This window comes from Lepisosteus platostomus, chromosome 8, assembly GCF_059453375.1.
Source record: "Lepisosteus platostomus isolate fLepPlt1 chromosome 8, fLepPlt1.hap1, whole genome shotgun sequence".
Taxonomy (NCBI): Eukaryota; Metazoa; Chordata; class Actinopteri; order Semionotiformes; family Lepisosteidae; genus Lepisosteus; species Lepisosteus platostomus.
In genome coordinates this window covers 61,227,787-61,252,766 of record NC_142618.1, presented here as the reverse complement: position 1 = coordinate 61,252,766, position 24,980 = coordinate 61,227,787, and the positions used below count along the sequence as shown (strand labels likewise).

General features: G+C 45.6%; 1 protein-coding gene across 8 annotated transcripts in view; it reads left to right on the top strand.

Annotated features, from left to right (window-relative positions):
• relch (RAB11 binding and LisH domain, coiled-coil and HEAT repeat containing) overlaps positions 1 to 18,864 on the top strand; it is a 47,909-nt gene extending 29,045 nt beyond the window's left edge. For 6 of the 8 annotated variants that reach the window (XM_088644198.1, XM_088644194.1, XM_088644193.1 and 3 more), the window contains 17 exons: positions 1,012 to 1,083; positions 1,899 to 2,039; positions 2,288 to 2,452; positions 2,759 to 2,906; positions 3,440 to 3,596; positions 3,813 to 3,936; positions 4,107 to 4,155; positions 4,870 to 4,949; positions 5,048 to 5,154; positions 5,496 to 5,595; positions 6,650 to 6,732; positions 8,869 to 8,932; positions 9,175 to 9,313; positions 10,031 to 10,147; positions 12,661 to 12,749; positions 13,981 to 14,051; positions 16,946 to 18,864. In XM_088644198.1, the coding sequence (XP_088500324.1) occupies positions 1,012 to 1,083; positions 1,899 to 2,039; positions 2,288 to 2,452; positions 2,759 to 2,906; positions 3,440 to 3,596; positions 3,813 to 3,936; positions 4,107 to 4,155; positions 4,870 to 4,949; positions 5,048 to 5,154; positions 5,496 to 5,595; positions 6,650 to 6,732; positions 8,869 to 8,932; positions 9,175 to 9,313; positions 10,031 to 10,147; positions 12,661 to 12,749; positions 13,981 to 14,051; positions 16,946 to 17,066 (1,827 nt within the window). In that variant the 3' untranslated portion in view covers positions 17,067 to 18,864. Of the gene's footprint in view, positions 1 to 1,011; positions 1,084 to 1,898; positions 2,040 to 2,287; positions 2,453 to 2,758; positions 2,907 to 3,439; positions 3,597 to 3,812; positions 3,937 to 4,106; positions 4,156 to 4,869; positions 4,950 to 5,047; positions 5,155 to 5,495; positions 5,596 to 6,649; positions 6,733 to 8,868; positions 8,933 to 9,174; positions 9,314 to 10,030; positions 10,148 to 12,660; positions 12,750 to 13,980; positions 14,052 to 16,945 lie in introns of those variants that run through there. The other 2 variants (XM_088644195.1, XR_015941030.1) reach the window with 2 other exon arrangements.
• Positions 18,865 to 24,980: the final 6,116 nt, after the last annotated feature.

Sequence of the window (24,980 nt, the reverse complement as noted above, 5' to 3'; positions counted from 1 at the left end):
AGGAGTCGCTCAGATCAGTGGGACACAATTACGGTAGTCATGGGCCACAGTCCAACACCTTCCTTCCAGTCCGGTGGAAAATGGAAAATGGAGTTGTGTGTGTCCAAGTAAGAAGCTACAGCTTGGAGCTCGTGGGGTAATGATGTTCAAGACCACACAGAGGTTAAGCGGTTTATCCTGTTTTCTGAGTGAAAGGGGGAGCAGGGAGTTGGCAATTGAGACCAGATCTCATGCTGGCTGTGATCCAGGTCACCGAGTCAGGATGCTTTGTTCAAGGTAGAGAATTAATATAAAATGTGAAGGTGTCCTTTTTATTCAATCGATACAGTAATCGTATTAAACAACCTATTATCCAGTGATAAAACTATTGATTTAAAAATAAAGATATTAAAAAGAGGAATGTTATTGCTTTGTTTCCCCTTTTCCTTACAAAGAAACCTTCTGTTCAGACTCTAAACTTTGTAGAAAGTGAGCTGGTCGCAAGACTTAGTGGTTAATATTAAATGTGATGTTTGATTTAGAGAAAAGTTTAGTTTTTTAGTTAGTTAATTTTTCCTTTGTTGGTTTTTTAAACACGTGATTTCTACACACCAGAACATAATATGAATTAAAATCCCTGTAGCAGCATAAGAATTGCTTTGACCACCTGGTTAAACACCTACCCAAATGTAGGTGTGCCAGGTGTTTTTGATCAAGTTTTAGTTCCTGTGGAAATCTATTTCTTGCTAGGAACAATAACTACCTGCTAGACTGTACATTTTTTAGTTCACCTTCAAAAGTGTTCTGTTGCAAATTATCCTGGACCCTCTAGCACATAAGAAGCCAGTTTTGCTTGTTCAAAATACTTATCCACACATAACGTAATTTGGAAGTGACATTTGGAAATAAACTCTCACGTCAGTTTTTTCTGTGTTGTGCCCAAATTGTCTAGGACAGTGAATCCCTGGAGTCATTTCACTTTGCAGTAGGATGTTACACAAATAACTCGCTTGTTTCTTCCACTCTTTTCAGATCAACCACAAGTATCCGGAGAGGAGGCTCCTGGTGGCCGAGTCCTGTGGAGCCCTGGCGCCATATTTGCCCGTAAGAGAATCTGCTCATGACAGAGCGAAATCCTGCTCAGCTCGTGGGCTTTTCTCTCATTTAAACCCCACTCCTGCTGAGCGAAGGCGAGGCGTCCTGGCCCTAGGAGCCCAGAGCTCTTTCCTGTTCTTGGGACGCCGGCTGTCCTTAGCTGTGTCGCTCGCCGTGTGTGTTGTGTCCGTGACCAGTTGCCGCCAGTCTCGCGCTAAAACATGCCAGGTTGGGCAGGGTAGGACTCGTGTCCGGCTGGGTTTGGGAACCCCAGCAGCCCCCCGTCACGAATGCCCCAGCCTGAGGCCTTGGCGAGCGAAGCGGCAGGTGGGGTCATGGGGCGCCCACTCCCCCCGTTTCACTGGTTCTCGGCAGATGGGGGGGGGGCGGGCTGAGGATCGTTCCAGGAAGAGCAAGGTGAAGAGAACCCGTCTGCTGCCGGCCTGCGGCGACCAGGCGCTGTGGCTAATATTTTGACCATAGTCATACCTGTGAATTTATGCAGTGATAGCTCGTCTCCTTTCTCACCATGTGTTGCTGACATAGCGGGTGTTTTCAAGAACACGAGAAAGGTTAGAAACGAGACCAGGCCTTTTGGCCCCTCTGGTTTGACTGGCAGTCCGTAGCGTCCTGAAAGGCTGATTCCTGAAGGACGCCAGGGTAGCCACAGCGTGGCTGGGTGTCTTGTTCCAGACTCCCGCAGCCCTCCGCGTTGTAGACGTCTCCCGTTCTCGGTTTCCAGTCCGGCGTTGCCAGTTGCTTCGTCCCCGGCTGGTTGCACCCCTGCGGCGAGCGGCGTTCCTGATGTCCTGCCCCTTTTTCAGAAGGAGATTCGCAGCTCGCTGGTGCTGTCAATGCTGCAGCAGATGCTGACGGAAGACAAGGCGGACATGGTCCGAGAGGCTGTGGTCAAGAGCCTGGGCATCATCATGGGCTATATTGATGACCCAGACAAGTACTCCCAGGTACATCAACACTAGCTCTTAAAACTGAGTTTCTTATAACTGTGACCTATTGGTAATTCTCTTGAAATTGTCATCAAAACACTGTAACTTCTCTTTCTGGAATGTAGTGTTTCCCTGAGATGCTATAATAAGGCGATATTTGGAGTGAAGCCTCCAGATCTACAAGACTGAGGGCCACTCTAGTGTAACTTCTCCCCCGAGCTCCTGCTGAGCGCAGTGCTGAACCTCTGCGTGTGTCCTCCCGGCAGGGCTTCGAGCTGATGCTGCTGGCCCTGGGAGACCCCTCGGAGCGCGTGGTCAACGCCGTTCACCAGGTCTTCATCCCGGCCTTCGCCGCCTGGACGACGGAGCTGGGCCACCTGCAGTCGCAGCTCATCCCCACGCTGCTTGGCCGGATCGAGAGGCTGCTCAGGGTAGGACGGCGCAAGAGGGCTCTTCCCAGCATGCACACCGGCGCACGGCATCTTCCAGTCCTCTAGATTCTGCTTCAGCTCCCAATGCGTGTCATCCACGGGAGCTGGCCTGCCGCTCATTCAGAGCTCGCCGGCTGGGTTTTGTGCCCAGTCGCAGATCACACATGGTGCTGAATCGCTCTCTGTCCTCACCGACCTCCTGCCTTTGCCCGGGTTCGGACGAATTGGGACCTCTCTGGTGGCGTGGCAGGTCTGAGCGTGTGGGGCAAGGCAGCCCAACTGAGAGTCTTCCCTTCTGGCTTGTAGGAAGGAGAGCACGGCCTGGATGAGCACAAGCTGCACGTGTTCCTGTCGGCGCTGCAGTCCCTCATCCCAGCCTTGTTTGCGGTGGTGCTAGAGAACGCCCCGTTCACCAGTAAAGCCAAGCTGCAAGGGGACGTGACGCCCATCGAAGGTACAGAGAGCCTTGCCGCATTTTCCTTTCTGCTTCTTCGGCACTAGATCAGGAGTGAGGCACGAAACCGCTGCGTCTGGTGTCGGATGAGCCGCCCCATAAGAGAGGACATTCCAGCTCCCTCTGGAGGAAGGCTGGGCTGTGCTGTTGGGGTGTCCCCTGCGTGGGTGGGGCACTGGCATGAGCAGCGACCCAGACTTGTCAGCTACTCCATGTGTCGAGCTGTCCTCAGAGTCTGCCCTGGTCAGCTTAAAAAAATGAGGCGTCGTGCCCCTCTGTACTGGGTCACCACAGGCGGGCTACCTGAAGGACCCGAGGGAATTAAAAAAATAAAGTCATTCTATCAAAATTTTATGATCTGAACTTCTGGATGGTTTAGCACATACACGCGTGCTGTTGCTGTCTGCTTTGAGACTGCGCTCGGAGAGCTCTGCAGAGCCATGCTCTGCTCTCCCCGTTTCCTTGCGCTCTGCGCCAGGGAGAGGTGGGATAGATGTCTTCCCTGACCGCTGCCCTGTTGGCCGCTCTTTCAGTGACCAGGTTCCCCCGGCCTGCCTCCCCTCTCCAGGACGTGGCCACCATCGTTGGCAGCCGGGAGCAGCTGGCGGCCCTGCTGCAGCTGTACGACCACCAGCTGGAGCACGAGGGAACCACGGGCTGGGAGAGCCTGCTCTGGGTGGTCAACCAGCTGTGAGTCCCTTCTCGGCCTGCCGCCGGCCCCCCGAGACTGACCTCGTCCCTGCCGCTGGGCACCCTGAGACTGACCCCGTCCCCTCTGCCAGGGTTCTGACAGTGACCCCATCTCTGCCGCTGGGCACCCCGAGACTGAACCCGTCCCTGACAGTGGCCCTGTCCCTGCCCCTTCAAGTATAACTCCCATCTTTCCTCCTCCTCCTCTGTCAACAGGTTGCCACAGCTCATAGGAATAGTGGGCAGGATCAACGTTGCTTCAACAACCTGTGTCCATGAATTCTCCAGGTTCTTCTGGAGGTTATGTAGAACATTTGGGAAAATTTTTACAAATACTAAGGTAAGCAGCTTTCAAATGTGTTGTTTGCTATTGGTTTAAGACTTTTCATTAAAAACAGTTGAATGTCTTACTTTATTTGCGAGATTATCGTTGCAACAAAGTTTTGCAAAGCCTCTCCGTAGATAATGATTCTTTAACCAGTTTTGTTTCTGTGCTGTTTCTGCTTGTAGGTAAAACCGCAGTTTCAAGAAATACTCAGGCTTTCTGAAGAGAATGTTGGTAAGCAAAAATGTTTTACGGCATTTGTGGTATGAGAAATATATTTTGAGCAATTGTACAAGATGGTGGCTTTTATACGTTTGTCTTCATTATGGCCAATTCAATTGAGAACACCTGTCCCATTCAAGTAGATCTCTCATTTTCATGAACATGGTTGCTTTCGGGTTCGGTGTTGCAGCAGTGTTCATTGTGTTTAGTGCTGTTCACGTGGGATTTTCCTTTCTTGCGCGTCTGCTGCTGTGAAGAACTCTTGACTTGTAAAAGCCTAAGCTCAAGGTGCCTCAGCAACACACGCTGAAGACCTCGTGTGACAATCAAGGCGTGCTCTTCAAGTGAATCGGCAAGGCTCTAAAGCAAATCATTAGCACATCAGTAAGGCCTTTGTCCATTCATGTGAAGACTGGAGCTAGTCCCAGGACTTCTGCTTAAGGGAAACTGACCTTCAGCGATAGGTCAGAGAAACCATTCTTGGAAAATTAGTTTCAGATCTGTAGTTGTCGTTTTACTAAGTCTCTCCCCCAGCACCTGAGATTTCTGTCATTGTATCTGCTTATTGATGATTAGATTACTGGGAAGAATGCATATTTTAGCCCTTAGTTTAAAACATTAAGCCCTCCTGCCACAAAAATAGAGACAATGCTCATTCTTGTCAGTTTAATGGCCAGTTACTGAAATGCTCTTTTGAATAATGTCGCTCTGCATGTGGTTCTTCAGATGCGACTGCGGGAAACGGGATTCTGACAAAAGCCACAGTGCCCATCTATGCAACAGGTGTGCTTACGTGCTACATCCAGGTGAGGAGGCTGTGGCGCCAGGGGCTGAGAGGGCAGGAGAGCAGGGGCAGGCTTCAGTTCTTCCTTTGAGCCGGCACCCGTTTTGTTTTCAACATTAGGAAGAAGACCGCAAGCTGCTGGTGGGATTCCTGGAGGACGTCATGACAATCCTTTCCCTGTCCCACGCACCGCTGGACAGCCTCAAGGCCTCGTTCGTGGAGCTGGGGTACGGATGCGCCTGCCTCTCGCTCGGATGCGATGTTGCTTTCGGCCTCTTCTCTTCCCCCGTGGTTTGGTTTACACGGCGGCGCCTGAGCTAACATTTCCTTTTTTGAAAAAAAATTCAAGCCATCAGGCTGGAAGAATTTCAGCATTGTTTTCTTTTTAGAAAAATGAGGTGGTTTAGCCGTCATGTTGGAAATCCTTTCGATTTTGTTCTGCCCGTCGTGTGGGTGTAGGTTGGACACGTCTTAAAGAGCACGACAGCTAACAGTCGTGGTCCTGCCGTATACGCGTGCTGTGAATCGGGCTCGGGGCTCTCCGCTGAAGGTGTCTCTCGCCTCGCAGGGCCAACCCTGCGTACCACGAGCTGCTCCTGACTGTCCTCTGGTATGGCGTCGTCCACACCTCGGCGCTCGTTCGCTGCACCGCGGCCCGAATGTTTGAGGTACGTGGGCTGTCGACATTTGTTTTCCATCAACAAAGTGATTTCACAGCTGGGGGAGGGGGGAGGGGGTTCATTAAGGGGGAAAAATTGAGTGCACGGTGTAAAGTTATTTAAAAAAAAAACCCATACAGCCCAGTGTTTGATAGAGAGGAACGCCAGTACAACTAGTGTTAATGTAGAAATGTCAATGTGTCTGTGCTGCAGCAAGCTCCTTGCTTCCAAAAGCAGAAAATAGGGAGAGCAGGTTGCCGAGAGACTTTAGCGCGTCCGTGCCGCTGGCTGGTCTGTGCGCTGCGTGTGCCCTGCCTTTAACGGACACTTGACGTAAGGAGACACAGGCAGTACTCGTCTTCTAGGAGGTCAGTGCCCAGGCAGAAGCAGAGCCACGGAAAAGGGGGCACGTCAGTATTTAAAGAATGCGACTGGCTTCCAGACGTCACCAGTGAAGGCAGGCTGGCAGATATTCCCTGTAATGAGTTTTTGAGCAGTGCCTGTACTTTGCATGCTCTCTGCTTTTGGAGACTATTGAAACGCGATCTTCTAGCCACCTGGCTTTTTTTGGTGGCACTGCTGAAGGGCAGTTCTGTAAGGGGATAGACTTTTTCAGCTTTCCTCATTGGGAAGATGAAACCAAATTGAATACAGCCCCCGCCAGCTCCAGCTTCGGTTCAACCACTATTCATAACATTCAGATTGTGAGTTAAATAAACATGATAAGAAAATGCTGCTTAAGCACAGGGCTACTGCAGATGCTCGCTAGTGTCCTTAAAAGCTGATGCGCACACACGGTCTGGGCCTGTTAGAGTGTGTGACATCCTACATTCTCCCACGCCCTTCATGAACAGGAGTGTAGAATTGTGCTTGGCATTTTTCGTTTTTTTTTTGTTTGCTTTTCTTAAGCTTATGTGACACTTCTGTGTATTTTTTTTTTATTTTGTTGTTTTTTATTATTATTGTTGTTTTTTTTTTCCTTTTCTCTCTGCGGTGTTGCCATGACACTGTGCTCGCTCTGTCCGTGCATCCCGTGTGACATCACCCTGCTCTGACCAATCAGCTGTTGGTGAAGGGGGTGAACGAAACTCTGGTAGCTCAGAGAGTCGCTCCTGCACTTATTACTCTCTCCAGTGATCCTGAAATGTAAGTTGACTCCTGCTTTGTGCATCCGGCGCTGCGCCCAGCTTTGGCTTCTGAAGAGTGAACTCCTGACTGCTCCCGGTCTGCCGTATATAATAAGCACACGCACAGAGGAGAGATTGATCAATTAATACACCAATTAACATTAACACTGTATACTGAGACGCATTAGAAAACGCAGCACATATACTACTACTCTGTTGCTTCCAATATTTACATTGCATTATTAATGCCTCGGTGTATTTATGGTAGCCTTTGCTATTTTTTTCCTGCTGTCTTATGGACAGTAGTAAGACATGTTGATTGTGCTTTGTGACGGAGACTAGCGCACATAAAGAGGTATACGAAGCATGTGTGTTTCACCAGAGATACAAGATCGTTGCAAAATAATAGCGTGCTAGAATAGTCGAGTTGGGGCCCCAAGCCAAAATAACAATCCTTGTTATTATATGGTGCTTCTCTGCCTGCAGGATTCGCAATTTTTAGATTTCATATCCAAACAAGCACCCAGTGAATATGGTGGGGGAGAAAGCTTCTGCTGGCAGTGCGATGCAAAAAAAAAAAAACGAGAATTGAAAGTCTCTATCGACATGCGTCACAACAGAGCACAATAACGTTGTATTTCGTGTTGCGGTAATGATCGAAACTGTTGAATAAACGCGATGCGGTTATCATTTTGAAAGGTGCTCGGTGTGGGAGCTGGACGGAGGCTCGTGTCAAGTTGGGACCCCGAGAGTGGTTCCTGACGACCGGACACTCAAGCCACCTGGCCTGTTTGATCTGAGGAGCCCATCCAGACTTGTCTTGAACAAGTCAGGGTATTAACTCCCGTCACTTAGCTGAGCAGCTTGTTCCGGTTGGCTGCAGCCCTTTGGATCAAGAAGTGCCTCTCGCTCTCCATTTTAGATGCAGTTTGCACATGTGCCCAATCGTTCCCGCACAGTTTGTCAAAGCCACACTTGACGCCTTGTGCGGTGTAACTGTTAGATTCTCGCGCATTTGAATTTAGTTCAGTTTAGTGGAAACACGAACATAATTCGGCAACTTTTCGTTTCATTAATATTTATTCTTCTTGATAATAATTAATTAATAATCATTTTACTTAAGGAGTTGGTTAAGGCCCACTCCGCCTGTTGGAGCGTGTGCCATCTTCCCTCCCTTCTCGGTCAGGCGGCTGTGTCCTCAGTGCCGGTCCTGACAGCTGGGAATGCTGGGAGTGCGGGGAAAATAAGACCGCCCTGCACAGTCGGCCACACTGGCCTCCGCCATGCTTTCCCTTTTGTGAAGTGCGGCATCTGGGCAGCACGTTGTTCACGGTCCCTTGCACTCGTAGGGTCTGGGGCTGCTTACAGCGAGGACCGTTGGCAATTTCCAGGTTCGAGTGTCTGTGCCAAAAGCACCTTGTTTTCACCGCAGAAGTACAAGGGTCTCCCCGACCTTATCCACTGCACCTTTCTAGGGCAGCACATGCTCTTTTTGTCTCTTTATACTCGCTGCGCTACAGGTCCGTGTATCCGCACAGGGCAGGGCAGTCAACACGGCTTCCCAAACTGAAGAGGCCGAACCGCAGTTTCAAACCGGCCCCCTCACGATGAGCGTAGCAACAGGGCTCGCTCCGCCGGGTGGCGGAGTTCTTCTTCGAAGCCAACGCGGGGGGGCGGCGCGCTTCGCTGTGCTTGTGCTTGTGCTGGCCCTGTCCTCGCAGGCGGCCCCGCCCCCACCCCACTACCCCCGGCTGCCGCGAGCGGGGCCCTCGGCCTGCAGGCCTCACTCACTGGGTTTCACCCACCGTTTCTCTCTTGCATTTTGACTGGTTGCAGCTGATTCTGCGACGCATGAGCGAAGCCTTAATTGACAAGCGAGTAGCTCCGGCCCTTATTACCTTGTCCGGTGGTCCTGAATTGTGAGTTAAAATGCAGACGCGAGACCTTAAGTTACCTTAAGTACCAACCTGTTTCTTTAGCCTTGTTTTGGTTCTGTTTCATTATTGACATCAGAATGAACTCCTAACTGAATCCATGCTTGCCTGCTAATTACTACAAATAGACTTGTTTGGATCTGTTTTGTTTGTTTTGTCTTTTTGCTATATTTAAAAAAAAAAAGTCTGAACGGGTATTTCCTTTCATGTCTTTTTTCCAGTTCTGTAAGAATATCTACGATCCCCGCGTTTGGTACGATCATGGAGACGGTAACGCAGAAAGAGGTACCTGTTAAATGAGGACAGCAGTTTCGTTGTAACCGTTCAGTGTGGGTTGTAGAAGGACAGCTGTTTGTTGTGAGTTTTGCGTGGAGGAATTTTTCATCACAGTTATAAAGTAGTATTTGTTTAAATTTAAAGTCTAAACCATTTTGGTAAATAAGCATCTGTCTTTAAAGCAGTAAGTAGCCGTCTGCATATAATACCATATGTGCAATAGCACTTTATTTGCTCCAATGCTGTTTCAGCTGCTGGAAAGAGTGAAGATGCAGTTGGCCTCATTTCTGGAAGATCCCCAGTACCAAGACCAGCATTCTTTGCACATGGAGATTATTAAAACCTTTGGGAGGGTGGGGCCTAACGCAGAGCCCAGGTTCAGAGATGAGTGTGAGTCTTTTCTGTTGCGCCTCAGCTGTTGAACACTGTCCGTGATGCATTTTGGCTTTTGGGGAGGGGCACACTTTGGTGTAATTGGTCAACCTCTAGGTAGCGCTGTTTCCTCTGGTTTTAGACCTCCCTAGTCCCAGTGCCCTGGCCTGGCAAGGGTGGTGGCGTTCTTCAGATGAGGTCTTGCCTGCTGTGCCCACAGCAGATCCCACAGATCCCACAGCACTGTTGGTAAAAGCAGGAGTGTGATCAGGCCCATAGGAAAGAGTTCTACCTGCTGGTGTGCCAGCACCTCTCCCAGCAACATGGCTTCCCTTGACCAGGCCCAGCCTCGCTTAGCTTCGGACACCTGACCAGACGGGTTACAGGCTGGTGAGGGTAACGGCTGCTGTGTATAAATATAAAGCAGTTCAGTTGTCCTGCTGTACAGTTTCTTTTAACATGCATTAAAGAAAAGCAGCCTTTTGTCCTGCTAAGAATAAACAACTGGATGCAGTGCACTGCTTTTCACATGCAGGTGCATAATCCCTGTTAATGGTGGGGTTATTTTCTTTTTAAAAAAGGAACAGTGTTTTTCTTTTTGCTCTTTATTTTGCGTTTACTGCTCATTGGGGAAGTCCTTGCACCGTCATGTTAGTGCTGTCTTTGGAGAGCCTGTATTTCTGAAGTCATGCATGCGGCCTCCTTGAATTCACGCTTCTTGTCATTTGTTTTCAGTTGTTCTTCCTCATTTGCACAAGCTGGCTCTGAGTAACAACATGCAGGCGGTGGACGCCAAGAGACTAGACATCGCAACCCAGCTCTTCGAAGCCTACAGTGCCCTGTCCTGCTGCTGTATCCTTCAGTCCGGCTGTCCGGAGATCTGCAGCTCTGTGAGCCCGGCTCTGTCTGCGTCTGTTGCTCTGGCGGTAGATCTGGGTGACTCTGTAATCGTCAAAAGTCTAAAAGTGGAGGTCCTGTTTAGGGGCAAATGGGGAACTGTGTCAGCGTGGGTTGGCCTCAAAGGAGCCAGTCGAGGTTATCTCTGCTCTGAGAAGGCCCGGCATGTCAGCTGTTGAGCTTCGGCACCCGAAGAAGGCCTGGAATTATCCTCGACTTGTTCCTGTGGTCCCTTTGTCCAGTTGTCTCCCAAATGAAGTGTGTTTTACTTTTTAAAAAAAACAGTCCTTTTTAGAGTGAAAACGTACTGGGTATTTAATGGAAAAAATTCCAAGATGATGTATTTTGGAAGTTGATCTACACAAGTTTGTCTGCTAAGCAAACAGTAATTCTAACACAGCCGTAACGGAGGCTTGTCATCACATGGCGGTCAAACAATTAGACGGTACATTTCCATGCACATGTCAGCGCTCATTGTCGCCGTTATTTTAAAAAACAGCCTTGACGCTTAAAGTAATTACTTTTAACCGAAGGCTCTTAACTGACGTTTTATGTAAATGGCATGAGCTACTTCGGTGAGGCATGTGCGCCACACCCAGAACAGGGATGTTAAAGAAATCTCCTCCGTTTCTTTTATTGCCATCAAAGGCCACCCTGTGACCTCAGATAATACAGACAGCAAGTTGCTGAAAACTTTCAAGCACACTTCCACTACCCCAGAAGCCCTCTTCAGACCGAGGCATCAGGTGCTGTGCAGTTTTCTCCGAGTCTGTCGAGGACCCCTTGATAGTTTGACTAGCTGTCGCCGAGTTCTGTTAACGCAGCCGGATTCCTACGTCATGGCCAGGTCTTGCTCGGGCTGTGCCCGTGTTCCACCCGCGCGTCGTCTTTTTATAAGCCACCCTGGCTGTTGTGTCCACAGGCGGCCGACTTGTCAGCAGACCGCGACGCCACGTGTGTGGGGCACCCGTTGTGTTGACTTTGATGACGACAACAGCAAGCTGAGCTGGAATCTCTACGCAGTGCTGTGTGTGTATTTATAAAGAACACTGGAATTGTATTGATCGGAGCATAACCTGTGTCATAGCTGGAGTGGATATTGACTTGTTGAAACAACAAAAGATACTGTCAAAATGGCAAAAGAAACAGATTTTTCTCCCAAAAACACACACCGTAAAACACGGAAGTGAACAGATAAATGTGTTTGCATGTAACTGGATGGATGCTGCCTTGTTAATAAGAGAAGCAGCACAGTTTCACCATCTCAGATGTATGAAAGATGTTGTCTTCCGTTCTTTTTCTACTGCTGACCAAATGGCAAAGCAAGAAGGTGGTTATTCTGCATTTTGTTTTCATTTCAATATCCCATGACAGCAAAATGAAAATAGGCCTTTATTCATATGTACATATAAACCAAATTGCAGGGTTGATGTTAAAGCCCGAAACAAAACAACCTTGTGATGTTCTTAAGTGGTATAGGAGATCTGTTCAAAAAGCAGGAAGGGTCCTCCTTATTGGTCACATTTCCCAGCATCTGGCCTTGTGTAGGTTTTCCACAAAATAGCTATCTCCTGACGGGCGTTCGTGAACTCTGCTGATGGCAGTGTTGGTTTTCAGACAGCTGTGTGAGGTTTCCAGACAGCTGTGCCAAGCACTTGTTGACTTTGTTGTAAGCTCTCCTGAGCTCCTTACCAGTTAAGCTTTGCCTGCACAAAGAGGGAGTGGGCCTGTCACATTGGACGGGACACAAACATGTTATTTCATGTCATGATTAAAATCGTTCCGACGTAGTTTGATACCGCAGCAGATATAAGCAGAGCAAGCTGAGAACTGATCATAGGAAATACTCCAGATTTCTTGCGCTGAATAGCTTCACATTTGTTAACTTACAAGAAGTTGCTTGAGGATGTAAATAGATTTATTAAGAATGATGACATTAAGTCACGATACCTTTAAGATGTTTTTTGTTTTTTCAAATATAGAAAGTGTTGAGGCAAAAGTAGTAAGAGGTGTTGAAAAGTGTAATCCCAGCTTCAGAAATACAAAATATTATACTTACAAATAATGTCTTAGGGATTTCAACACATTTCAAACAGTTTTGGGATTTTTCATGAAGGTTGATTCTAAAAGTTTGTTTTCATATAATGGCATTTGTACCAGTTTAATTCTTTACAGAAAGAATGATCTCTCTGTATTGTGATTATGGACACACACAATGTGATTCGCACAAGGTAATATCAATAGTGCAGGCCAAGCAGTTTAGAACCTGAATCAATAAGGTTCTGTTATTTTTAAAAGGGGAATGTGTCCTTGCGTTCCTTTTTGATGTACATTATAATTAAAAACTAATTAGTAATGAAAATAAATCTGATTGTATAAAGCTCTGCCTACTTTTCCTGTAATTTGACATTTGGGGTTTTAGGATGATGGAAGAGTTGAGTTTGCTTCCCCTTAACTGTGGTGTCCAGTTATCTCGGAGGAGCTGATGGTGAACCATTTTTTGCCTGGCTTGAGATGCCTACGAACTGACATGGAGCATCTCTCCCCTGAGCACGAGGTAGGCAGCTTCAGAGGCTGTGTGTTTGTTTCTTTATTGTAGTCATAGAACCAATGCCCTTGTACTTGAGCCGAGCAGTTGATCATTTTACATTAATTATTATTTTTATTTATTATTGACGGACTCAAGGATCCACAGTGTCTTGCAGTCGACTTTCCTGCTCTCTCTCAACACTTCCTTGCTCACTTCGAGTCACCCAGATTCCTGTCTCCTCATCCCACTTTTCATTTTCTTGGCGTCCTTCTCTTTGTGTCTCGGCATTAGGAATTAGGCCACTGCTTGTTCCTTTTAGTCCTGCAGGAGACTTGCAGGTTGCCTTGCACAGTGGCACTCCTGCCTATAGGCAATGCTGAAAGTGAAATAACTGAATGTGATCATAGCATTAGTCTGAATGGGGGCTTTGAGCTTTTCCATCTCCAAGCTTTTTAATTCTCCGCTTGTGCACCATACCACCTTGTTACGATCTGTTGACAAGTTGCAGTTCATCTTCCAGAAGAGCGGTGCATTTAAATAACTGTATCAACTGACATTGTCAGGAACAGGTTTCTCCACTTCATCTTTTTTGTGTCATTTTCGGGAACGCAAGCCGGCGGGTCATCTCCACTTGCCACGAGCCATTTTAACGTTGACTGCATCAGATGGGTTGATTAAATCGCAATTACTATAATCCCACAAGCAAGCACACAGTACTTTGCAGTCGGAGTTCCTAATATTTTGCATGAGACAATCTGAGAAGGTGAAATAGTTAATTTCTGTTTTCATGACCAGATGTGTGTGTCAAGTTTTTACAGTTGTGATTGTGTGATTGTGCACCCCGGGACATAGCTAGAAGGTCTAATAAGAGGGTGAGCAATAGTAGACAAAAAAGTGGAATTAATAAATTTGTTTGCAAGACTTTTGTGCTCTTTCTCTACCTTTTTTGTTTTTTAAAGGTTATTTAGGAAATGTGGAATAAGTGTGTAACTCCCCAACATCCGTGGATATGAACCGTTTTCGTAGTTTTAAACCAGTTTTAGTACGGACTGCGTTTTCAGATGAATTCCTCTGTTGCGTAGTTCTCCGTACGTCCCGCTGAATTAAAGTAATGACCACTTGCTCAAGTCACCTGTCGGACAGGTGAAGGCTTTCCACTGATGTGAAAGGGGCGCTCTTGAATAAAAATGCTGTTAGAAGAAGTTTTTTTTTCCAGACTGCTATTTAAATCCCTGATCTCGTGTATTTCTTCACACAGGTTATTTTAAGCTCCATGATTAAGGAATGTGAGCTGAAGGTGGAAAACAAGACTGTTCAGGAGCCACAGGGGTAAGAACAGTCTTGCATGTATCTGCTCTTCCAGCGCTGGGGAATTGGTTCACTCAAGAACTGAGAGTAACTTAGCAGCTGCAGGCGGCTCTGTGGGAGCATCTGTGTCCAGTGTTTGTGTTCAAGTCAAATTCCCGCTCATGTTAATTATTAGCAGCTTCTAAATAAAATGCAAGTGGAGTTTTTGAGCTTAAATACTTTCTTTGATTTTGGAGACCGAATCTCTTGAATAAATCGGCTAATTTTAATTATGTAACGTAGCCGATTCCTCCCACCATCCTTATAATTTGAGGCAACCTCAGCTACAGTATTCTGAACCGCAGTGTGGCTCTTAATGTCCACCTCGTCCCTGTTACAGCTGGTAAAATCATTGGTTTCTGTGGCTTAATGGGAGCAAGATGCATCATGGGAAATGTGAGGCAAATGAACCAGTCGGCAATCGGGATTATTGATCAGGTTTTGTCCCAGGACGTTGAGCTTTTATCAGTTAACCGTTTTAGCGTCCCGTTTTTGACAGTTGTGGCCCTCATGCTGTCAGGGTGGGTTTGTCCGTGGCTTGGCCCCCGAACCAGCAGGGGTCCCGGTGTGAAGGGGGGTGGCTCGAGAGGGGACGGCCAGTTTCACTGGCCCAGACAGCCTGTTGGTGTATGTGTGTATTTAGAGTTGTGGCAGGAGATGGCCGAGACTGCTGCTGACTGAGATCCCCTGGAATGCAGTGTTTCAGCATGCGGTACAAACAATCACTGTGGGCACTCCATGGGACTGAAGAGCAGCACGGCCTCTCTGTAGCTCTGCTGCTCTTCTTCCTGCCCTGAGAAACAGGCCCCGTGGATCCTGTGCTTCCTAATTAAATGTTGTGCTTCTATTCACTATATAAAGCACAACCACTAATTTCCTTTTCTGCTCTTCCCCTTCTCCACAGCAGTTGGGGACTTGTACTAAAAGCTTTTCTTTTAAAAAAAAAGAGAAGTGTCTCATTTTCATCACTCAGGCACCATCTTGTAATATTTATTTTTTTAAGAAGAACTGATCACCATCTTAATTTTATTTTACATCTTCCCGTATTTTTACTTCTGTTAAGAGAGTTAAGAGAGAGAGAGAGCTGTAAGCAGTTTATTTTTAGGGCTTTGTTGTTTCTCTACTTGCTTTCTGTTTACATTATACTGTTTCTCCTCAATTTTATAATTCAGAACTTGCTCCCTTATTTCTGACTAAACAGCACCTTCTTGGCTGTGCTGCACTTAATTTACAAAAGAAAAAGTTTGCTTAGTGCCCAAATTCTAATCAGGTTGTGATATTTGGGCTCCCAAACATGTCTCTGCTTTAGTGAAGCTTAGTTTTGTCCCTATTGCAAAACTATTTTTTAATCTCAGTTGGATTTTCTGGTTACATTGCATGCTTCAAATCTGAAATGATATTCCCTACAGGTAATAGGATGTATCTTTAGTTCAGTAAATAGAAGTAAATGTACTTCTGTGTGTCTGCCATTGACAAATATTTTCATTGTATTATTTTATTAGATTATGAAACAAGGAGGATTCTTTTCCCAAAAGTCCTTAAGAATAGGGATGCATTTTATTACTTATATGTTTATAAGTGATAGTCCAGTGGGAGAAATGCTACTTGTGCTCCCTGCGTGCAAGCTCTGTCGTGGGGAAATAATCCATCTCCTGCTCAGGAGGAGATCCATCTCCCTGACTTCTCAATTTTTCACTTTTTCAGTCTTCTCAGAAGCTGAACTTTTAAGCATGCAAGGAAGATTGTGAAATACAGAGTAGAGATGTGAAAGCAGGACAAAGTTGTCATTAATTATGATTCACGTGCACAGTTAACATACTTTCAGAGATCTGTATTTTTCTTTTTGTTTTGTATGTTTTATTATAACTGTAGTCTTTTTCACTCGGTTAACTGTTTTCACTTATACAGTTTATTTCTTTAAAAAATATATGGATTGTTTTTCAAGAATAGAAGTGAATAACAGCACTGGTCGGCTATTTGTGTTTCTGTAGCACAATGTTGGGTTTCAGGACCAGAGAAGCACTGGAACAGACATTGGGTACATTTCACTGAGCTACAGCTGAGCTCCCATGAGGGTTATTTCTGTTGTCCAGTAGAAATTCATGGACCGTTAATACCTGCGGTCGTTCCGTGCTACAGTTCTCTTACCCGTTTTTGTAATAGTAAAAAATAAATCAGTATTTGGCAAGCTGAGTGTGAAAGCCCATGTGATTAGTGTTTATAATGTCAGTTGTCTGTTAATTTCAGGGGTTGTTGTCCCTGTGCACTAGTGCTACAGCTGTAAACTGGGTTTCTAACAGGTAAAATACGGTTTGGTTGAATCATGCTAGATCATTTCTGCTTAGACTAGAATGACAGTTTCCGATGTAGAAACGTCGGGTAAATCACTCAAACAGCTCTCCTGCTCGCACCTGGTTTTGTTTCAGCAGTGCACTACTCTACGGGTAAATTGTCTTTTGCAAAAAACGTGCAACAAGAGGAAACCGGAAAAAAAAGAACTTGAATGCCAATAGAGCAGGGACACATGGTTGAATGCTGAGTTGTTTTGGCCTCTTTATGATCCTCCACGAAAATAGGATGCAACACACAGACGCGCCGGTGAAACGATGTGCGTCTCATTTAGATGTCGTTGGGGACCCAGGTGAGGGTCAGGTTACAAGCGAGAGAGCGGGGCATGCGGCCTAGCCTGTCGGGCGGTTAGCAGCTCGCCGACCCGCGGATCTCGTCTCAGAGTGTGGGCGTCGTGGCCTTGGCGGTGGGGCTCCTTGACGCCACCACGGTCTGCTCGGCACCGCCGGGGCTCCGCGGTGAGGAGGGGCGCTGCTGACCTCGTCTCCCCCTTTAGTTTTTCCTCTTCCTCTCCCGCTCCCCCGCAGCTCGATGTCCATCGCGGCGAGCCTGGTGAGTGAGGACGCCAAGACCAAGTTCCTGAACAAGATGGGCCAGCTGACGACCTCGGGCGCCATGCTGGCCAACGTGTTCCAGCGCAAGAAGTGACCCCGCGCAGGCGCTGCGCTGCCCCACACTACGAAGGACCCTCGCGCAGCCCGGCACCCCGTACTTGAAGTTTCTCCTCCGCCTTTCGTCTTTCTTTTTCCTTTTTGTCCGTTTTTGCGTCTTTTGTTTTTAATTTGTGTACTGTGGCTATAATTTTATTCCGAATTCCAAAGAAATTTGCACTTGTTTTCATTTGTGTTCAATTACTCTCCTCCCCCAAGTACTTTTTTTTTCTTGGTGCAGGTGGTTTAGAAAAAAAAAACTCAAGATCCTTCCTGTCTCTGTGTTGCACTATTTCTGCCATTTGTTTTTTTTTTTGTTTTGTTTTCTACTAGTGGGTGGAAATGTTTTGGGATTGTTTTATTTTTTTTGTGGATATGTTCTAAAAGTAAATAACTGTACAATACACTGAATTATTAGAACGGTACCCATATAATGTAAATTTAAAGTCGATGTCATGAAGTAATAAAAGTGAAGTGTTCTTAAGCCATGTCTGCCCATGACTGCTTGTTCAACACCCCAGTGGCAGGATCTCCATCCAGAAGTACTATTCTGAAAGAAAACCTTTCCAAGGTCAGCTTCCTGAAGCTGCCCACCTGCCTGTTAAAAGTGTGGGGGGTGTTTGCGTCGTCCCTGGTCCGGCACAAGACAGGAAACTGAAGGAACAGCATAAGGCCAGCCTGCAGGTGTCTGCCACGAAGCAGGGACTGACTACACGGGCGGCTCGGAAGATTTCTCCTTTCCAGGCTGATCTCTGTACTTTTTTTTTTCCTTTGACAAGTCTTTTCTTCAACGTTGATGCTCAAAGAGGGAAGCACCAGCGCTGACGGTCTCTGTGTCAGAGGTAGACCCAGCACGGTCCTTGAGTGTCTTGCATGTTAGAACACCCGAAGCGCCTGTGGCCTTGTCTGTGGAGAGAGGAGGACTCTGTGTGCACTTCATCACTCTCCACTTGTTCGGCACCCAGCCCTTGGCTGCAGAAGAGTTAAAGGATTTTGTTTGGCCATCTGGAATTTGCACAAGCATGCTCTTCCCCAGTCTCCGATTCCTAGAAGCTACAGTTCCTCCCAGTTCTTCCCACGGATGTTCACTGGGGGGCTTGAATCTGGAGACTGGGGCATCTACAGCATAATCCGCACTGCAGGCGGGTGAGTTGTCAGCTTGGCTACATCAGGAGCCCATGGGAGCATCCCTGTCACGTCAAGAAGTCTCCTGCTGTTCTGTCATTGGAAAAGGCCAGCAGCACGCACCTAACGCATTCCTGCTGTCAAGGACAGAGGGCAGCTGGTGTTCCCATGTAAGGCTTGATGACACCCCTAAACACCCCCTTCTGTCGTGTTTATTAGTTTGATCGTAGAGCGCACACGCCTCAAAACTGAAGCAGGCTGGAGCTGGCGTTCGCAGATTTTGAAGCATTCCTTCATTATAGATCTGTGTAAAACAAGAAGACATGTCTGTTGCTTTTTTTGTCTTCTACAATGTCCAGGTTTTTTTTAAGTCTGTTTGAGCCACAGCCCTTGCCAAGAAAAACAGACTGAAAATGGATGTTTCCAGTTGTGCTCAAAAGACCAGATTTGGAACATTATATTGCTGTAGTTCAGACTTTATTGGAGGGAATTGCAAAGCTTATGGGGGTCCAGCTGCACTTCTTGAAATTCTCATGCTTCTGTAGTTTTACTGGGATTGATAGACAACCCCTCGGCTCTGATAAACGATTCACTTAATGTACACTAAGCAACAAAAAAATTATAACTGTGTTGGTTTCAAAGGTGTTGTCAATAAAATTAGAATCTTTTAACGGGTGCGCTGACATTTTATTGATCGGACATGGCCGATAGGTCAGGAACAGCACTGATAAACCGCGTCAAGTCAATGTGTGAGTCTTTGGTAAGAAAGAAGGCACTGTGAGGTTCAGATCATAGGTGAGAGGGAGAGAGGCTGGGAGTTTAATAGTTGTGTGAAGGCTGAAGATGCTGTACAATCCAGACTCGCAGAGTGTGGCTGCCACTGGAAACAATACAGGGTTGCAGATGCTGCCTTGTGGGGTTCCGTGCCAATTCTTTTCTTGAATTTGCACAAGCAAGTTCTTCTTTGAGCCCTAGGTGCCACTCGCCCTCCCCAGATCCAGTGAGCAGGACATCCCTACTCTGTTGCGTGACCGTAACACAGACAGCCTGAGGATCTGCTGGAATCCTGGTGCCAAGGAGGGCCAGCGCCCAATGTCCCAGGTCCTGCCATGCAGTCAGAATCCCGTCCGTCACCGCCAGAGGGAGAGACGCGTCGATGCGGATGCTACACCACACTCGGACCTCGCCGTCGACTGCTTCGTTTCCCGCAGCAGTTCGCCTGTCGTTCTGCACGGCCGCGACGGGCTTGCTGACCTCCATCGGCGGGGGAAAGCCCCTCCAGTCTCCGGTGAAGAGGCTGTGGTTCCACGTTGCGTTGCGTGGGTGGATGCTGGAGAGTCCGGGGCTCTCGGGTGGCTGTTCAGCCGCCCCGCATCGCCGCACAGCCACGAAGATGGCGCGTGATGACATCGATGTAGGTGAGCCCAAAACAGCAAGCGACAGTGTGATGGCCTTCCGGCATACAGAAGGCGTAAAGATACCGTTGTCGTGATAAGCAGGGCATACTGGCCTGTTTTACTTTAGGCTTGGCATCCAGCAGGTTAAATCTCCTCGTCGCTTTCCCAATCGGTCCTCAGCAGCGATGTTGATTGAGAGCCTATGCAGCAAAGTCATCTGAGTGTTTAACGGTGATTAAATGATCAATTAATCAAAAATTGATAACATGCCAAAACCATGTAATCAGTATTCAAATGCAGAAACAATACGGGCGTAATTAGAGCAGTTTCTTTTGATGCTCTGTATATCTTAATTAAGGCATCATGTAAGAGTGTGTACCACAGTAAAAGCAGAGCAAAGACTACAAATGAGAGGAGGTCTTTCAGCCAGTCTAAGTCATTTTGTTGCTGGTAGCATCATATCCAGTTGCTTACTCCCTTCTTTGAGCTATAAGGCAGCCAGACCCTCCGGTGCATTATTCGTTTTACAGCTTTCTTCAACAAATAGATAAAAGCGGAAGTGACAAAAACAGTATGAATGACTATATTACACTACAGAAGATCATGATTATTAGAAAAAAAGATGCAGACCAAACTCCTGCTAGGTAAAGAAAGATGTCTGGTAGTTTGTGAATTCAATTGTATTATATGAGCTGCGGGTTCTGTTGGTGAGCAAGTTGGAGAACAAAAAAGCTTTTGAGAAATATAATGCAACCTGCTTAAAGTATTACCTTTTCATTTAAACTGATTTACTTTTTACTGTGTAATAATAAACACTTATTTTCTTTAACCTGTAAGAGCTAATACTCTTAAATCAAAAGGATTAATCATTTTTGCTTAATGTGTACAGAAATCATTCAGAAAGCAAGTCCGGTTAGTAAAATCTCTAAAGTAGTGCCTACAAAAAAGATTGAGAGAGACTAGTGAGTCATAAAAAAAGGCAGTTTGGCAGTCGAATGATGAATCAGAGATCAGGCTAACTTCCAAACCAAGGAGAAGCCATGCTGCATTAATCACATGAACATGTCACTCTTTTCCTTTTTATTTAAAATACTGGAACCATTTATTTCTCACAAAAAGGACTGAAGTTTGCAAAGACTTTCCACAAGAGCGCACAGTTGCCCATAAGCAGCTGAAAAAAATGCAATTCTTAAGAATAATGTTCTTGTCATTATCTTTGTCTTTTTACTTGTTTATTTTTTGGAAACCAAGCAGAGAATCAGCAAAACATTAACAAGATGGACAAGAGTTTGTTTCTCAAGCCTTTGTACTGTGTCTCTTATAAGCCTTGTACTGAAAGCTGCTGTTTTACGGGGGGTTTTCTAGTGGACCGGAGCGTTGCTGTCAGGAAAGTGCACGGGAACTGCTGGATTATGGTGTCCGCAGCAACGCTGCTTAATATGGAAGGAATCCGTACAATCAATCATATTACTCACAAAAACAAAAATATTTTAATACTACCGGGCCAAGGAAATGGAACTGTTTACCCTGGGTGGGGAAGCAGCAGTTTGCTGGTCTGAACATCTGAAGGCCAACAGATGAGAGAGACATCACAAGAACAACAAGCATGAGTCCCTGTCAGGGTACTGTGCCATGTGTAATTGGTATTGCACTCAGTCAAGTCTGAGCCCAGACAGCCTATCTGTCCTGTGTGATTTTCTGACATCATCCTCTCTGCTTATAACTAATAGATACTGTTTCCCTTGATAAATAATAACTTAACGTCATATACTTGCCATCAGTGAAACTGCTGAAGTTCACAATCCTAATGATTGCTATCTGTTTATCTAGTTCCGGGTAGGAAATAACATCTCATTTCAATTTCTCGGTGCTGAAATGTCCTGATAAGGTACTGTACTTGCTGTATATTCTACTTGTTTTTTCTCATGTTTCACTGTTCCTGCTGTAGAAACCTAAAGTGAAACTTCAATTAGTCTATTAAAAGCATGGTGGAAAATAGCACACCTACAATTTTAACACAATTTAAAAAGTCTATTTGTTCCAGTTTCACATTGACTAGAAAACAGAAAGGGTTTCAATGATATTGTTAACTTTACCTGTGCAGAAGTCCTGGAAGAAAGAGTGTGTTGTCCCTTCAGAACAGCACTGCGAAGCTTTACATAATCAACAACCCCCCAGATGTCATCTACTAATAGCTAGCATCAGAAAAAAAGAGCGTTAGATTTTTTTCAAAGCAGATTTAAGAGGCAAAATTGCTAGTACAGTATGAATCAATTTGTACCAGTCAGTATTTTTCAACAGTTCATTGTAAACTGTTAAATGTAGAAATGTACTTCTCTTTCTCTGCATTACTGTCATTCTTTGACATTCATACATTGTTTTACAGTGTCATAAAAGTGAAATTCTCTTTTCATAGAAAAGTAAATGTCAAATTAAAGACTTTAAGCACAGGATAGTAAAGACTCAAGGTCATTAAACAGTTCTTTTACTTGTATCCTCAGTAAGAAACAATGTGCCTTTGTCATCCTCCGTGCTTGCAGATTGAGAATCAGAGAGAAATCTCTATGCTGCTTTTTCTGTTAAACCTGGAGTCTCAGGAGAGCAATGCAAATGTTTTTTCCGGGATGCAATTTTTAAATTTTTATACACATAGGCAATCATGCCTAAACCAGCTTGGCTTTCTATCCAAAAACTATCCCATAATTTAACCATGGTGGAGAATCAGGTGTCAAGGAAACAGTAAAAAAAAATGTCAGCATCGCGTGGCACTGTCTGAGCGCATGTGCACCTGATTTGCATCTTGGCATACTTCAGATTTAAGAAGGAAATGAACGGTCGCAAGGGAATGTAAAAAAAAGTTAATGAGGATCAGAGTCACACAGTACAGAGTTGACGGTTATTCAAAATGCAAAATGCTCCTGGAAATCTGCGCCTCTGGTCTATGAGGAAACAATTCAGGGCAGTGTGTGACTGGAGTGGAGTAAATAAGACAGGTGACAGTGACTCAAGACGGTATCTACAGGGGGGTGAAACACACCCATTGTTTACTGCTACAGCTAAAGAGATCTATAGCTGCCTTGTTTTAAAACAACCTCTTATGTTTTCTTTTTTTTTTTTGCAATATTTATAGAACGGCTTGTTTAAGAGTGACATTTTAAAATAAAAACTGCGTTGCATTGCAGTTGAGAGAGAGCTTAATAGTTTATTAACATGATAGAAGTGAGCCTTGTGTTAAGTTGAAAACCATTCAGAGAATATACACTTAAGATCTCTTTTAATTTGAGTTAGATGTGTGAATAGAAATATTGATCGATTACAGAAAAGGTTGAGTGACGTTACCGGTTTAAACTTCACCAGCACTATGCTGATAGAACTCACCCACATACCCATCAAAACTTGGATCAGAGCAAGTAGCTGGTGAGGTTAGCAGGTAGGAGAAAACAACTTTAGCTCTTGGATTTCAAAAGCTTGAGTGTGCCTTACTGCAGATAATTTTGCAATCTGACAGGTAGATTATTAGACCTATTGAAAAGGTCAGATTTGCAGTTAGTAATTAGAGGGCATGCTTCTCTAAAAGGTGGAGCAGCAGCCATTAGCTTTGATGCTTTGATTTGACCTAGAAATCTATACTAATAGCATTGATAGCATGTGTACATACTGTATATAATAACTTGAAAGCAGTGGAGAATGGGATGTCATTCTGCCTGCCTGCCAGTCATACTAGGTTGCATGGTTGAGAGCCCTAAGTGGCAATGATTTGATTTGCCCTTGGATATGTGCACTAAAGCAATTCTTCAGTGTGACTGGTTATAGTCTATTTTTCCAGAAAGATGTGGTATATATTCTAGAGTTTGTATAGATATTTTTCTTTTTTTTTTTACTCAGGTTCCCAGTTATTTAACACTGTTTGACATGTGTTATTGTTCTGTTTAGTAGCTTCAGTAACAGCTAAGGTGAGGTAAAAAAAAAGATTTTAAGATTTATATGGTCACAGTGAAGGACCAGTCTCTGAGTTTGCACTCCATTGATCCTGGTGCCTGTCATTCACTGAGGTCACTGCATGTCTTATAGCGTAAGATACAACTGTGACAGTGATGTCACTGCTGTGATGGTGATGTCACTGCTATGACGGTGATGTTGCTACCCAGGACTCTGAAGACTATTCAGATTTCCTGCAGCTGGTGGGGTTCCCACTTGGATGGGGTGTCTCAGAAGCATGTGCCCTAGACAACTGCTTGAAGGCAAATAAAATTATTTGGTCTATGGATTTGTCCTGTAACCTGTGGCTGGCTGCCAATACACTGGACAGTTCATGGAGAGCTGGGTGTTAAATGCCATAAGGTAAACTTTACTGTTTGTACCTCTGAGGAAAAGACAGAGCCAACACCCAAGCACTTGTAGTTACAGTGAATGGATGTTACAGTGGTGCCCGAGCTGGACACTGCAGAGATGTGTCATGGATTATGTACAGTAGCACTCGTGCAGAGGCCACTGAGAAGAACCCACACCCCACACACAAGCACAGGGAGCTTCCTGCTCAGATCTGCACTTTGAAGCAGGAAACCCTGTGGTGACAGCTGAAGAAACAGCACTGTGGAGACTTCACACTTGCGCACACAAATCACCCGATCGTCCAAGCCAGTGGAAAAAAGAATGTTCTGTCTGATAACTGGAAAAAAATGCTTCCTCCCTGCAAGAGCAAGGCATGTTCAATAAAAATAAAAATACATTCTGTGATGTTTCCTTTCTGCTTTGCATAAGCTGTGATATGCAACCGGACCTACAGCAGTGAAAACCTTTTAGCACGGGACCTTATGTCACTAGGAATTACAACACAGGACCAAGAGTTTGGGACCCCCATACAGGGACAGCTGCAAAGGTGGAGCTACTGTAGGGTGCAGGAGATGGAATGTGAGAAAAATGTGAATATGACATATATACAGTGCCTTGCGAAAGTATTCGGCCCCCTTGAACTTTTCAACCTTTTGCCACATTTCAGGCTTCAAACATAAAGATATAATTGTTTTATTTTATGTGAAGAATCACCAACAAGTGGGACACAATTGTGAAGTGGAACGAAATCTATTGGATTTTTGAAACTTTTTTAAGTAATAAAAAAATGAAAAGTGGGGCGTGCAAAATTATTCGGCCCCCTTGCGTTAATACTTTGTAGAGCCACCTTTTGCTGCGATTACAGCTGCAAGTCGCTTGGGGTATGTCTCTATCAGTTTTGCACATCGAGAGACTGAAATTCTTGCCCATTCTTCCTTGCAAAACATCTCGAGCTCAGTGAGGTTGGATGGAGAGCGTTTGTGAACAGCAGTTGTCAGCTCTTTCCACAGATTCTCGATTGGATTCAGGTCTGGACTTTGACTTGGCCATTCAAACAC